This window comes from Hippocampus comes, unplaced genomic scaffold (assembly GCF_001891065.2).
Source record: "Hippocampus comes isolate QL1 unplaced genomic scaffold, H_comes_QL1_v1.1 scaffold523, whole genome shotgun sequence".
Lineage (NCBI taxonomy): Eukaryota > Metazoa > Chordata > Actinopteri > Syngnathiformes > Syngnathidae > Hippocampus > Hippocampus comes.
The window spans coordinates 205,773-222,016 of NW_017805674.1; the positions used below are offsets into that span (position 1 = coordinate 205,773).

The 16,244-nt window shown below is 44.1% G+C and overlaps 1 protein-coding gene across 3 annotated transcripts in view; it reads left to right on the forward strand.

The window, feature by feature from the left end:
- The window catches only part of astn2 (astrotactin 2), a 158,886-nt gene that overhangs the window by 43,570 nt on the left and 99,072 nt on the right, over nucleotides 1–16,244 (forward strand). For all 3 annotated transcript variants that reach the window (XM_019881725.1, XM_019881727.1, XM_019881726.1), the window contains exons 4-5: nucleotides 11,418–11,570; nucleotides 15,603–15,710. In XM_019881725.1, coding sequence (XP_019737284.1) covers nucleotides 11,418–11,570; nucleotides 15,603–15,710 — 261 coding nt within the window. The remainder of the gene's footprint in view (nucleotides 1–11,417; nucleotides 11,571–15,602; nucleotides 15,711–16,244) is intronic.

Consider the following 16,244-nt stretch of genomic DNA (forward strand, 5'->3'; position numbering starts at 1 on the left):
AGGTATATACTTTTTTATTCAAATATACGAGGATGATATTTTCAATTTTATTTGGTATGCATTTGTAGCAACAGCATGATAACATTTATTTGTTTTTATTTGCGTTTTATATTCATATTGATAATTCACGTTTTGTCTTGGATAATAAAGCACGGTTATGCATAATAAATTGTATGCATAATAAATATTCACTATCACTGTATGAGGTAAGAATCAACAGCTTTTTATCACATTTACACAACACTTTATGAATAAAAGTCATGAACAAATCTTAAATATGGCAGGGAATGTGTTTACTTTTTTAGTTTTGATTTTGAGCAGCAAATTTGGAGTTACATATTGGTGCTCACCAGGAATGCAGAGGCAAAATTGCACAAGTTTTCACTTGAAAGAATAGTGGCGATCTTGGGATTTTTTTCTGTTCAATTTTCAAACTGTGTAAATTTAATACACTTCATCTTCAGCATGTTTAGTGCCACTTTTGTAAGTAACCACGCCCCCGTCCAGGCCACGCCCCCGTCCAGGCCACGCCCCTTCCGCTTTTTTCATCACTCGCCATTGCCATGTATGAGCTATAATGAAAACACATCTGTTTATTGTCTTCAAATTACCCCGATGATGTTTTCACACTTCACAACAGTTACTGCGGGAGACTGCGAAAGCCGTGGCCGCGTACTTGACGAATGAGTCTGTGAAATTGATATGCATGTGGCTGTTGAAGGAATAATAGGCTGTTGTCCTTCTCGTACAGTAGCTTCAACTCCATACTTGACCTTAAAACGGGTTGTCCGGTTCCGCTAAAACTGCCATTCGGATTCTATCCTCGTTTACGTCCGTTCAAGATTTGCGAGTTGACATCACCGTATTCTTTCTTGAGCTAGCTCAAAACAAAACCACCAAACAACAAAAACAGGAAACCTAATCTCCATCTAAAATGACCCATTAGTTTTTGTACAACAATCCCAAAGCACCCTGTTTCCCTTCCTCGGTGACAGTGCTCGTCAACCTTGTGTCTTCGCTACTTATTGGCTTGGAATGAAACCCGTGGCGGGCGGCAGCGGCATCCAAGGTCATCATCTTCATCCTGATGAAGGTGAAAACGAAATTAACTCAAGGCTCCGGGTGATAACCGTGAACTGTCTCTGGTCTCCGGACCGGCGTCCGCTGCACTTTGCGGGGCTTTTAATCAGTTGTGATCAAGTAAGCGCGTGTTGTCTGCTGCTGGCTAGCATTCTGTAATTAATTGTGTGTGTGTGAGACCAAAATACAGGAATAAAAAACCCTTTCCAGTGTAAATGGCTTTGCTGCACATATTCAATATATATATGCAAGAGAGCCATACTGCCGTTCTAAAAATCAATTTTGGTCTTATGACAGATATCTAGCTGGACGAAGAAGACTTGCTTTTGTTGATGGAGATGTTGTGTGTGGGATGCTTTGTCCATCGTCTCAAAAAAAACACACTCAAAGAGTGTTAAGCAAATACAGCACAGATGATTTTTGTTCACATCATGTGTGGAGGAACAAACTTAGCTCTAAGTCAGCGATAAAGTTGAAGAGTCGAGTTTGGTCTTGAAAAAAACAAAAAACAAAAATGTTTCACTGAGACCTGTTCAATCCATCATCCAAAAATCCATAGAGCATATCACAACTGCAAACCTCCCAAGAAATGGCCAGCACATAAACTGGCAGGCTAAAAATATGGATAAGAGACGCGTACGGGAGGCCCGTGATAACTCCGCAGCAGCCGCAGAGATCCGCATCTCATTTGGGACAAGATGTCCACAAGGTCTTACAGTCCACAAATTTGAGTTTTATGGCAGGAAGGTGCCATTGTCGGGAAAGTTGGGGAGGAAAAAAAAAAAGTTTAATATACAGCTTGCCCTCATTGCGCGGGTAAATGTAAGCGAAGGCAATGCGATCAGAATTTTGAGGCTAAAAGACAACGATCGTTTCTCTTGTGCACTTGCCACATACATCCTTTTTTTATTTATTTTTTTTAAGCTAGCTCACAAGAACAACATTTGTGTATTGCGTGTTTTCTTGCTTTCCCAGCTACTGCCTTCAAAGTCTTTAAAAATGACTTCCATTTTCCCCCCTCACATGTAAGCGTTGCAGTCGCTCGCCGTCATTTTTCAAAATAAAAGATGCTCGGCGGATAAATCATGAATGTTGTTTTCCCGCAACCTGCTATTGGTCAACCCGCGATTCCAGGGAGACTGATGTTGCCTCGCAGTGTATTGAATTAACTTAATTGTCTCTGGATGTGATGAATCATCTTGGGTATGTGATAAATTGGCACCGTATTGCAATTATATTTGCATAATGTCTCCGCGCTCCATTTCCGCTGCAACATGCCCTGGAAAGTTCTCCACTCACAACATTTCTTGTTGACTTTGGAATCTTTCAAAACGCCCACCAAGTCATATTTCACTTTCTCCCCCCCCAGGCAACGTTAAGCTATTTTCCAGAGCTCAAAGGACACGAGCGCAATTAATACACAAACAATGAAAACCTGTAATTATTTTGCACGGATTGGGAAATATGTTTAAAATTCACTGCAAAGGTTAAAGAGACGTTGTAGCTGTAACCGCGGCTTCTGTTGGCTACAAGCTATTCGGCTCGTGTTTTCACCTTTTACACCAGAGTTTAAAAAATAAAAAATAGCAACTAACCAAATGCAATTAAATATATTTTACCTGCAATTTCGACTTTAACCCTTTCAGGGACATCGGTCACTCCAGTCGACAACTTATCATGTTATCAGGTTCTCATTATTGGTGCATGAAAGGGTTAATGCAGTCATATTACACTGTTTTAGTTTTTCCACAATTGAAAACCCTTCTGTGACATTCTTTGCGGCAACATACCACGAGGATCAAGACTGACAGACGACTTCCGCCATTTGCTGGTTATAAGGACCAAGTCCATTTTTTTTTTTTTTTAAACCCCCATAAAATACTTAAGCAAGGATTTATCGCCGATAAATGTAGCAGGAAAAACAGGGGTTAGCTCCTCCCGAATAAATAAATAAATCCATCTATTATCCGAACCGCTTATCCCCACGAAGGCCCCCGGGCCAAAACTATTGTACCAGTAAAGTGGCTTGAAATCTGCACCCAGCCTGGTCGCTGCCAATGTCAAATTTCCGGCATCATGGCCATGGGTGCACACGACCCTTAAGGGCGACTACGTCATGGTCGACTGAAATGGCCGTCTCAGCATCACGCAAGATCCTCTCATAGGGAACATGTTTACAATGCGTCATGGTTCTCCGCAGAATCGCGTGAGTGTCGACATGCTGCCGATTTGCTTGGCGACAGAGTTCAAACGGGCTCAGCCGCGTTCTGTCGTCTCGCACTCGACAACACCTCCTCGTCACGGGACTGCGCTCGGCATACTGCCGACGTCCGCGTCGAGACCGGCACGTGTCCATTTGATCCCTTTAAGTTTTAAAATTGCACTGCGCCACTTATAAAGGCCATGAAAATTGCATGGTGATTTACTCGAAGGCTGAACCGTCGTGCTTTCTGCTGGACTACTTTCCCTTCCAACGCTGGCATCAGCAGCGGAATGCCTCCCTCCGGACCAAGATGGACTTTCGTTTATTAATTGATTCACGTTCTTGTCCCGGAAGGGCTCTGATTAGACACGGGGGTAATGTGACATTAAGAAAATGCAAATTTCGATTAAAGCTTAAGGCAGATTTAAAAAAAAGGGATAGGAATCACATATATTTTTTTTTCCATCAGCATCGCAACATCAGAAAAATGTAAACATTCAGGTGCACCTTCTGTTTTTTGACAAATGTATTTCCCTACCTTAAACAAGCCACGGTCTTTTATGCTATGAAAGAAACGTCAAATGCAACCCAAACCCATAAATAAAATGGAACAAACAAGGGAGAAGGAAATCTCGTATGATTAGCTTTGTCCGTCAGAATAATTTCCAGCATGAGCCCCTCTAGTGGGTCGTTCCGCGTCGGCCATCATCTCGGGGTCTAATGAGCTCTGATAATTTGTGTTTATCACTTTGAACATTCCGCCTGTCTGGAGCAGGTTAGCGCTCGTTTCGCTCTCGTCGGCGTGCCTTAAGTGTGAAGGGACACATCCATGTTTTATCGTGGTCCCCGTGGCGAGAGAAGCAAACTATAGATAGCTCCGGATCCGTGCCACGTCAACAGCGGTGAGACCCCGAAGACATCCGAGTGGGGGCACGAGCTGGCAGACGAGAGGCTACGTGTCAACTTGAGGCAGGACGCGCTAATCGCGTGCTTTAGCAGTGGGGGAAAGAATGACAAAGACATGGAGGGGGGGGGGGGTTGTTTGAATCTCTCTAGAAATAGAGTCGGGAGTGTCCGACCAATCTGTGTGAGGTAAACCGCTGCTGGTGAAGCGCTCGGGAAATCCAGTCGAGTCGAGTTGAGTTGAGAAGTATCGCAAAATTGCTGCTGTGGTCTGCAGTCGGCACCTTTCTCCAGCACTTAGTTTTCTCGCCGCCCTCAGATTCGGAGTTTGTCTCCTTCCTGAGGGCAACAACCACATGTGAGAAGTAAATAGACTCTCGGAGACGTTGGCGTGTTCACTTGACAACCTGAGCTGCTCTATTAACAAAAAGCCACTCTTCAGACAAGCCATGTGGTCAAAAGAGAAGTCCGTTGTGCTTGAACATCGGATTGTGACGAAGATTGTCTGGATTTAATTTTCCCAAGAGTTGGTTGTCTTCAATAATCATTCATTTGCAGACAACTTTAGTCTTTCTTGAGCCGGCTGCTTATGTGGCCTAAGTTGAATACACAGCAAAATTGGACGTTTGAAACTCGATTGACACAATTTGCCGTCCGTATTTCCGTGTCGAGAATCTTGCCTTTCACCGCGCCACAAAGTTGCGTTTAGAAAGCAGCGACTCTGTTGAGGTGGGAGCAGTCATCACTGCGCAAGGTTGCCTCGGGAGTGGCGGGGCGAGCTGTCTGCCCCTAAAAGAAGAGGGAAGAGAGTGCCAGCGACGGTAAAGAACATCCTCTCCATCATCTTCCTTCTTTTCCCCAACTCCCAGCGGCACCAAAAAACATTGGGGCGCCTCGGAGCATGTCGCTTTCCGGTTTACGACCCATAAAAATGTTAGAAGTTGAGGCCAGCCAGATAATTCCCAACACGAGTACCGCTCGGCGGTCTCACGTGATTGGGAATGGGCTGTCGGCCGTCCTTTCTTTCTTTGACAGTGAGCGATTTGAAGCAAACGCAAGCAGACACACTACCCGGGCCCGTTCCCTTTATTCCCTCATCCTTCTTCTCCCCGCAACTCTTGGGAGTGACATCCGCACGGGCTTCCAGGTTTGCTATCGTTTCATAGTTACCGTTTTTCAAACGAGTATTTTTCTCCCCCCAAAAAAAAGAGACGAGCAAAAATGTCAGCAATGTTCGAGACATTATTTCCTGCATGGCAGAGGTAAGAGGCCCAAGAGGTTTTTGGTATCATATATTTGACTTTTTCAATTTTAAAGATGTCATTTTAATCATCGCGCATCATTTCATAACAATGAGCTTCCGAACTGTAGTGTTACATACCATCATTAGACATGTCGCAATTTATCTAAATACATCCAAAAATATATTTGGACAAAGTTGAGGTTCGCATTCTGGCTTGTCCCTTGGAAAACGTTTCGGTTTCCTATGTGGCCACTTAACAAAATGAATTGCCCCGTACTGGGTTTGGGGGTTCGGGGTATCGGCGTGTTGGGGTCCGGGCCGGGGTTTGGGCCAATTCTCCCCGACAAATGTGCTCCTTTCAAAACTCAACTTGACAGGACTCAGTCACAGGATGGCGATTGATAAATAATTCCAAGGTCCACATGCATTTTGCAAGACTGACTGGATTTGCGTGCATGTGCCAACACTTGCGCTGTCTCATCTTGACACCGCTTGGCCCTCATCTTTCGTCTCTCGTCTCTTTTCGACAGTCCTCATTCATCACGCATCCTTTGTCTTCCCGACAGTTTTGTCTTTGTCTTTGCACCTGTCTCGCTGCTTAGCCCGCTTTCATGTCGCTGTCACAAGTCTGGAAGCGGCGGCGGCAGCGGCGGCGGCGTCAACGCTTCCTCAGATTGCTCGACTTGACTTCTCCTTCTTGGAACAACGGCGCGTTGGATAAATCAGGCAGGGAATCAAATGCTTTGGCTTGAAACCCCTGCATTTCATCCTTATTGATCGGCTCTGTCATCATTTGCTCTCCGAGGCGTGAAGGGGGAAGGCAAAAGCGAGGCAACGCCGATGCAACTTGATTGCTTCGCTTGAGCTCCAGTATGTGTCCGTGCGCCAAAGGTCGGAAATACAGTAGTCAAAGAATTTGCTTTTAACGCCCACCCTGCACATCCCCCCCCACCCCCACCCGCTGCCAAATTAAAACAGCAGGGGGCCCAATGATCTTCAGAAACCCTCCCCATCATTTCCCTTGTGGCTGCATGTGCTCGCATGAATACAAATTCAGGTGCCACTCAAGATGGCTAAGAACACAAATAGGATGCATGCGGAAAAGAGTTGCCATTAACTTGGCATAAATGGCATGCTGACATTTACTTTGATGCTCGCTTTGAATTTCAGTGAGCCTTTCTGCTGTGAGAAAATTGGTGGAAGCTCGGTTATCATCTCCTAAGTTTTGTCATTTGTCAGAAATACCGGACCGGTTTTCCCCAAAGTCCCAAGACCGTTCTTTTTTTCTATAGAAGCCCTCGACTGTTTTTGTAAGCGTGTCGCCTTGCCCATGGCTGACCAACTGACATGAAGGAAGTTGAGCCTTGTAATCTTTTGCTTTTCGTCATTGAATAAGCTCAAGTCCATCAGTCCATTTTCGGGACCGCTTGTCGTCATGAAGCTCGCAGGTGGGCCATCCGCTGATTCAAGAGTTTGATGCTTAGTTCTCATGCAGCTGTCTGGATCGGCTTTCACTGGCTATGCGCAAATGAGTTTGGTTTTTTTTTGTTCTTTTTCCCATCGATAGTGCAATAGCAAGCCTTCTGATGCATGCTTTGTCAAAAACAGATTCTGTTTCGAGAAACTTTAAATGACGATTGGTTTGTACTCCATTTTGGAGTCGTGTGATGACTGTAAACCTTCAGAAACTAGCAATGAGCTAACTGTCAGTGACAGAAAATTGGTGTGGCCAGAAGAGGAGGTGTTGTTTTATAAGGACAGGTTTTATTTTTTTTTTTTGCCAGTGAATGGAGATGCTTGTTCAAGCATGGCGCGTAAAACGCGTTTCCATTGTTATTTTGGTTGTATAATTTGATGAGGGCATGCCGAAGAGCACTTGAATTAACCAGAGAGGAAGTCGCGCTGGCTCTTTCTGTCTACCTGTCGATGAGTGAATTCGGAGCTGTGTCCTCCAGATTTGGCGCCGCGTTGTTTACTGCTTCAACCTGCTCGGGGGGGTGCCGAGATTGGTAGGTCAAGTTCACATTTTTACTTGGTAATGCTGACGTTTACTGGACAGGACATTTTCCTTCCTGAGTCGGAGAGAAATAAGGGTCAAGTGCTTGCAGCTGTCTGGATCGGCTTTCACTGGCTATGCGCAAATGAGTTTGGTTTTTTTTTGTTCTTTTTCCCATCGATAGTGCAATAGCAAGCCTTCTGATGCATGCTTTGTCAAAAACAGATTCTGTTTCGAGAAACTTGAAATGACGAGTGGTTTGTACTCCATTTTGGAGTCGTGTGATGGCCATAAACCTTTGGAAACTAGCAATGAGCTAACTGTCAGTGACAAAAAAATGGTGTGGCCAGAAGAGGATGTGTTGTTTTATAAGGACAGCTTTTATTATTTTTTTTTTGCCAGTGAATGGAGATGCTTGTTCAAGCATGGCGCGTAAAACGCGTTTCCATTGTTATTTTGGTTGTATAATTTGATGAGGGCATGCCAAAGAGCACTTGAATGAACCAGAGAGGAAGTCGCGCTGGCTCTTTCTGTCTACCTGTCGATGAGTGAATTCGGAGCTGTGTCCTCCAGATTTGGCGCCGCGTTGTTTACTGCTTCAACCTGCTCGGGGGGGTGCCGAGATTGGTAGGTCAAGTTCACATTTTTACTTGGTAATGCTGACGTTTACTGGACAGGACATTTTCCTTCCTGAGTCGGAGAGATGCCGAGCTTGGTAGGACAAGTTCAGATTTTTACTTGGTAATGCTGACGTTAACTGGACAGGACATTTTCCTTCCTGAGTCGGAGAGAAATAAGGGTCAAGTGCTATTAGTGGAGAGTGAGAGAGAGAGAGCAAGAGAGAGAGAGAGAGAGATGGCCAAAGGTTTCGGTTTCTGCTGGCAGAAATGTTCTTCAGTTGCATTCGCGGTTCAGCGAAATCATTCTGAGAATCTTGTTTCCGATGATCAAATGACACGCCCGTCCGTTCATTTTCAAAAATCACATGTGACCCTCGCTGTCCGAAAACCTCGCCGTGGATCAGGACGAGGGAAAGCAAAGGGAAGAATTCAGCTCAGAATCCCTTTGAGCGACTCAAAGGAGAGAGCAAGGTCAACACTTGAGATGTTGTGGAATGCAGTGAGGGATGCGGTGAATAGCACCTTGCCTCAAAAGGCATCGCCGAACCTTCCTTGTCGCACACTCATATGCTTTGCTGTAGATAAACTGCAAAACGCGGTAGCCTTCATATCACCTGCTTCCATGAGCTGAGAGCCTTCGGATGACATAGCAACCTGCCCCCCCTCCCGTCCCCCCCTCCTCTATCCCTCCACACAGCGCAACATAAGTTTCTTCAACACAGCCTTCACATAACACTAAGTAACAATGATGGATGTCTTGAGAGAGATCCTCTCTTGACAGCGACGGGCTTGTTGGATCTGTGGAGTGGAAATCCCCCGGTTGAGAAGACTTACATTCGGACCCGAAAATAGAAACAACGGTTCCTGTGTCCTGTTTGGAAGTGCTCTGCTGCGGCACACGGCTAACCCTTGCTCGTAATCCGGGTAGCGGTATACCTGCACTTCAGTTTATAACATCGCCAGGAGCAAGGAAAAAAAAAAAAAAGTGAGTCACTGCCAAGCCACCAAAGCGACAACACACCAAGAAAATAAGTCTGAAACTATTTTTTTTTCCTTCCCTGTGTTCTGTCTTTTCCCATTAACCCGGGGAAAGAAACATGGCTCCCCGCGGAACGAACGCAGAAAGACACACTTTTGCTCTCAACTTAAACAGCTGCACATTACACAACGGAAGTTGAAATTCATGTTGCACTTTCATCTTTTTTTGTGGGGGGGCTGGGGGTGAAGGGGGTTAGCTGCGTGTTTTAAGACCTGAATGAATACCAGTTGATGAAGACGCATTGCTATCATCGCAGTGACGTGAACACGCACGGTTTTGTTTGATGCCGGGAACCTGAACGATGCCTTCACCACGTGAGGATGTCAGGAACCGAAAAAAAAAAGGATGTCCGCCAACTGTTTTTGCTCCATCATCATTACATCACTGGCATTTAAAAAGAAACAAACCTTTTTACGGAGAATCAGATGCTTTTGATATTTGCGTTCGTAATGTTTACATTGTCAGTGGCGTCTTGATTTGAGTATGTCAAAGTCTGAGGAGTTGGTAAATGTTGCCATCAAATTGATTGCCGGTTTAAATTGGAACGGGAAATTTCAGTTGCGTAAGAGTGCCGCAGTGGGATATTTTACCCTCTTTACCTCCCTCTTTCCTTTTGTCTTTTTATTCTTGTTTAAATGCTTGATTGTGATCCAAATTGCACCGGCAGTATTCCTGGCGAGAGCTCCCTTTTGTCAGATGTACAGATCAAAAAAATGTTGATGATAGCCAAGGGGGGGCTGGCAACGAGCTGATGAGTGATGATGTTTTGAAGCTGCAAATGTAAAACACTCGGCACGCAGTGTAAATTAGACTGAAGTGGGGTTGTTTGTCATGAGAATCATTTTCCTTTTTTCAAGCAGGCCACGGATACAGTTTCCTCATATATTTTCGTTAGTTTTCAACTTTTTTTAAAATTTATTTATTTATTTATTTTTTTGCTGATGTGCTTGACCACACAGCCATGCAGCCTCTGTAAATCATTTTGTTACATTTTGGGGAAACGCATCGCCAAACAAACGACAGAGAAACGGGGATCGCAGTTCGGAGAGGGCTGTATTTATGGCACTTGTTCCCTATGCCCAAGATCCTTATTTTCACTCCATTCTCTCGACTCTCTATATTTGCGCCATCACGGCTTCAGCCTTTCTCTCTCCCTCATGCGTGTGCAATCCAACCTCAACTGGCTGCTGAATATTCAGTATGGGGGGGGCAAACTCTCTCAACGTGTTTTCTAATTGAATTGATTCGATGTTACCAGACTGTGGGTAAATCTATTGGCGGCTTGAAGCTTATCAGTAAAAAAAATAAATGAATCCTCAACAAACCACGTCACGTTAAAAGCCTCAGGGTTCCAAAAGTGTATGTGTGTGGGTGTGTGTGTGTTGGGTGTCTGGAAAAAAAATCTTTATTCATTTATTTTAGGAAGCCGAGCATATTTAGTTTAAAACAAGCAGCTCCACACACCACTTGGGCTGTTAGACTCTATTGCATTGGTAAATGCTACAGTTTTGCGTAATAACAGAATAGGTCCAGCATTTCATTTTTTAATGTCTGCGTATGAACATAACTCTGTGATAATTAGTACCCTTTTTTTCAAACGAGTAAATAATGTTTAAATGGCAATTATTATTATTATTATTATTTTCTTAATTGGAAAGCGTAGCCAGCAGATAATTGGGGAACGCTTTATTAGAGAGGTCACCATTTGAAAATCTATTGTGTCTCAGTGATACTTTTCGTGTCCTGCCAGGCCATTAAATGCCAAAATGTAATAACAGCGTGAGGTGCATTGTCATCAGCGTTCCCGGCCTTTTTGGATGCCGCCGAACGCCACAAAGGTCTCGCCATTATTCTTTGCAAGATCACTGCGGAATGGCGGTTGACTTTTATACCCTCCCTTTTTATCTTTTCGAGTTGAAAGGAACGTGAGCAGAGCTGCTTTTTTTTTTTCTCTCTCTCTTTCAACGACACGGTCACTTTGCCCAAAGCCAGGAGTTCTGGTGTCATCAATCAGAATGACTGAGACCGAGCCACAAGAGGAAATGTTGGCAGGATCCCTTTCGAGAGATGAGGCAAATATTGAATTGATGGAATCCTTTGAAAGCTAGAAATTGTCATTTATTTATTGATTGATATATATATTTTTTTAAATGGGCTATCGGCACATGAGGCATGTGATGCTTCCATTCCAAATCCGTCCGAAAACAAGTTATTTTGAGCGTGCCCCGGAATCGACTTGAGGATCCTTCCCATACTTTTTCCTGAAAACATATTTTCACTGGCAAGTGTTGTGATGCCTTTGACGTTTTCACTCTCTCCATCATCCGCCGCAGCCATTGACCCGAACAGAGACGCCGTGGAAGATTTGATGCAGCGGTTCCAGGACAGCTTCCGCGTTCCCAAAACCCCGCCAGACATTTCTCGCTACCAGCACGTCATCCACAGCTCGTCGACCAGCCGCCGGAGGGTCCCCAGCCACACCAGAGGTATGACATGAAGTTATCCGATGTTTTGTTTTTTTTTATAAGGAAGAATGTAGTACATGCTAAAATTTGTTAAACGCGTGAAGCATACCTCCCCTGTGGGGCAAACCGGATGCTTCAGTACATGGCTCAATCGGTTTTAGGTCGGGAGTTTGACTTTGGCGTAAAGTTCGGAGATGTCAGTGGTTTGGTGTTTTGCGGGTGTTGCTCCCTTCGTTGCCCTCTTCAACGGGTAAAACGCACGCTCTCAAGGTTTTTCTGTAAGTCTGGAGACTCACTCGGACGAAAAACATTTTGGTGATATCAGTGGATCACAATTTCAGTCCATCTCTTCCAATAACCGTGATCATCAAAAAAATAAGTAGATAAATGCATAAAAAAACAATTCTCTGCACTGTTTCAATACACTCGGTGACATACTGTTAGTGCAAGTACGTCTTCCTTTTGAATGTGGCATTTGAAGACTGCGGGTAATCCCGAAAATTGCACCTCCAGGGTTATCTTTAGTACCGTACATTACAGATAACACATTTAATGATGGCATTCATGAATTTATTTTTGCCTGAATGTCATGACTTAAATACAAATGCCCTCATCAGGCTGTTCGTGTGTACTCCAGTACATTTCAACCAAGTGGACTCCTCCGATTAGTTTTGGCAGCCTCTCAGATGCCATGTTCTGCATCCTAAGTGGCTAATCTGCATACACCCCCTTTTGTGCGTGATTTTACATGCTGCCTCGCATTGAGTTTGACTGGGACATATTTAGCTGGTGTCAGAGAGGCCGAGATGTCGCCTTAATGTGATTATAGCCATGTGAGGGCCTGCCGCGCCTGTCGGCTTCATTTACGAGCTCGCGTTGTCCCCGGACGCGCACGCTTGCTCTCAGCGTGACTAAAACGCATGTGAAAACAGACGCAAGTTGACACTTGCGTTGCGTAAAATCCAACGTCTGTGGGGTTTAAGAAAAAAAAAAAAAGTCGAAAGCGTTGATGAGGTCATGTCCAAGTTTGAATGCTTCTTGTGTGCGATAAATCCACCTGCACATGCAGTATTTATCACCGCCAGAGCATCTGAATGCAGTGTACATGCTGGTCTTTCCAATGTTGCGCAGTATTTTCCTCCTCAACGTGTTTATTTGTCCCAAGGAAATATGGAAATATTGCACTCTGACCTGCCTGGTCCGAAGATAGCAGATGTTATACGCTTGTACCAATTTATAAAAAAACCTCTCGAGGCAAATAGAAGTTGAGCCTATGTAAAAAAAAGTAAGGATTGGGTGTTTTATGTTATGTTGTGACATGGGTGGTTGTGCGACGGCTAATGCTAAATGCTATGAGATGGGTTTTTTGTTATTCTAACTCATTTAATTATTAATACCACAATAGTGTTTGAAGGGTTTCCATTTGTTTGTTTGTTTGTTTGTTTGTTTGTTTGTTTTGCATCTAAATTATTCATCTTAGACTGGTATTGATGTTTATCGTGCTCAAAGGTCATTGTATCCCGGAGCCGAATATGGCTTTTTGCATACAGAAATAGAACATTGTAGCACACTGCCATGCCGTGTTTACCAGCAGGCATTTGAAGTTGATGCTTTTCAAGAGACTTTGCTTTGAGGATAGCACCACAGAGGGACCCGGAAAGATAAAAAAAAAATAAAAATAAAATAAAAACTGAAGTGAAGAAATGAACTGCAAGAGTACTGCTAAAAGGGAAGATGGGAAAATACTGTACAAAACAATTTTTGTTCAGTGTGATCTCCAATGTATGCCGGTACTATTATATTTATCAAACCGCTGCAGTGAGCTGGAAGCACAATTGGCCTGTCATCTGCGGTCGAACACACACACACACACACACGCACACACACACACACACGCACACACACACAGGCAATCACAACGCTCAAAACCCTCCAGATATTATCAACCCAACCCCCCTAAATGGCCATTATCCCTTCTAATGGAAAGGGAGTATTTGAAGAAGTCGGGTTATTCCCCAGCCCATGGAGTGTCACTGGTTATGGTTATTATAGGAAGAATAAAAGGTTTTATCAGATGACATGAACATTAAGAAGAGGGTGGCTGAGGCTGGCAAACACAACAAGTCCAACAGAGGGTAATCTTTTTTTTAAATTTTTTTTTATTGGGGTAAATAATAATGATAATAATAATAATAATAATAATCCATCCATCCATCCATCCATCCATTTTCCGATCTGCTTTATCCTCACAAGGGTCGCGGCGGGTGCTGGAGCCTATCCCAGCCGTCTTCGGGCAGCACATGGGGGACACCCTGAACCAGTTGCTAGCCAGTCGCAGAGCACACAGAGACAAAAAAAACATCCGCGCTCACACTCACAGCTAGGAACAATCAAACGGCTTACGGAACTGGCTCAACAAACGGATATCAACAATGCCTTTTGCGGTTTCAATGAGATTGAGGGACGCCGAGGACCACTTCCGAGATTATTTTTGCCCTTGTAAATGCTCCTTTTACCTCGGAACCCACAATGAAGATTGCGTACTCGCATCTCGACTCAGCGCTAAGACCTGCATTGCATGACACTTTAATGCTTCCTTTTGAAGACTGACTTGCCACTCTTGCCGATGAGTAGGACGCTAACAAAGGGAAGGACCTCCGTTCCGAGCAGTTCAACACAGTCGGATGATGAGCCAGAAATGTTGAAACCGAATTCAATTTTCCTGTAGAACTCGTCGATATTTTTTTTTTCTAAGAAATGTTTTTAGGCCTGAGTGAATATCTGCCCGTGTTCTTATGTGCTACTCTTGAAATATCATAAATTATGATTTTTTTTAATAAACCAGCAACTAATGCATGCATCATCAAGACGTATAGTTTGTGTAATATAAAAAAAAAAAAAATTAAAAAGCTGCCCTTTTAATTGTGCTGAGGGAATGAAAATGACTGAGCACTAAAGAAAACCACTTACACACTTAAAGGGTGAGCAAGAAACGGAATGCGACGTTTGACTATTTTATGACAACAAACAGAAACGGCAGGCAGCAGGAGTTGTGACTGCGTTGTTAATAAACCCGAAATTGATTTTGATGTTCAGTGAGCTGCTAATGCACTCGGGAAATTGCTTCCCCCTTGCTAATTCATGAAGGCTCTTTCTCTGGGTTTTATTTTCTCTCGCGTATAGTTTCATCATTACTTTTATTTGTGGCCTGGGAAAGCTTCGTTTATGAAGTGTACTCACAATGCATAGAGTCTATTTAACATTTGAACTGGCATGTGCCGATACGTATACCGTGCACAGCATGCGGGCACTCTCAGGTTTTTTTTTTTTTGCACTCAAAGCTAAAGTTATTCACGTTCATTCCAGCTTACTTTTTGGGAGTAATATAATGAAAGTCATGTGTGTTCGAGCAGCCTCAGCACTGCCCCGAATGTGTGAAAGTTGAGGGAAAGGGAAACATGTTGGACTGCCCGAGGAGCCTCGCTCCTTTTAACTAGTTTATGGGATATTGACTTTTTTTTTTCCTCGCTATTGCAATCCATTCCGAGTGGGAAACTAAATCGGACTGATTACATTGATGCCGACTCCTCCGATAGTGAAAACCAGGATGCAGCCCTTGCTTCCAAACATAGCGACATCATAATTATAATAAAATGACACATATATGCGGCAGAATGGTGGAGTAGTAATTAGCACGTGTAGCTCACACTTGAGAGGTGTGTACTTTAAATCTCAGCCCAGCCCCTTGTGTGTGTTGAAATTTTCTGCCTGTTATGGCAATATTTTTTTTTTCATAAGACTCGAATAAACAATCTTCAGTGCTTCACCATATGCAATTTTTTAAAAAGTTACTCCGAACATTGTGTACGAGAATAGCAATTGATGAACCACATGCTGCTTCATCAAGTCTGAAAGCCAAATGATCATTTAAGCAAATGTCCACAACTAGCCATCAAGTGACTCTTCCTCATTGGATTTCCTTCTCCCTCATTCCAATGTCGCATCCCCATCTTACCCGCCCCCCACTCCCCCACTTTACCTTATCTTCTCAAGCAACCGCAGGCATGTTTGGTCCTCAAGGAGAATCCGGGTCAGAGCCGGAGGACGACAACCAGACAAAGTTTTTCACCGAGCAGCACAGAGGACGACGGCGCAGCAAAGGTGACGAGCAAGCCGCATCTTGCGGTCGCTTACAAAGTGCTCGAGACGCGCAAGCGAAAAGGAATTTCAAGATAAAACGCACGTCGAGCGCTTAAGCCTGAACACACATTCGCCATCGGCGCGCACGTGTACAAACACTGAAGTGTGTCGGGTTTGCGGCCGTAGAGCAAATGTTTGCTAGCGTGAGTGCACATGCTTTTGTCTACTCAGTAGGCTTTTATAGTAATTGAGAGACCCCATTCGCGAGGCCGCTGACACCACCCACACCCACAAAGGGATTAGCCGGCCCAGCACTTTCCCCGCAGACTAAACACTTGGTGCCCCTTCCCAGACTTGGGACTGTGATAGACACGTGATTCAATCACGGTAATTCATTGTCCTCACTTTGGCTCCCTTGATTTTGACCTTCAGATGTCTTGCGCTATTTTCAAACTTTCTGCCATGGTTTGGAAACAGCGCAGGTGCGTCCGTATAAATTACATCTTCCAGTAAGCCTCTTATTTAGTTATTTTTTATTATTTCGTTTTGATTTAT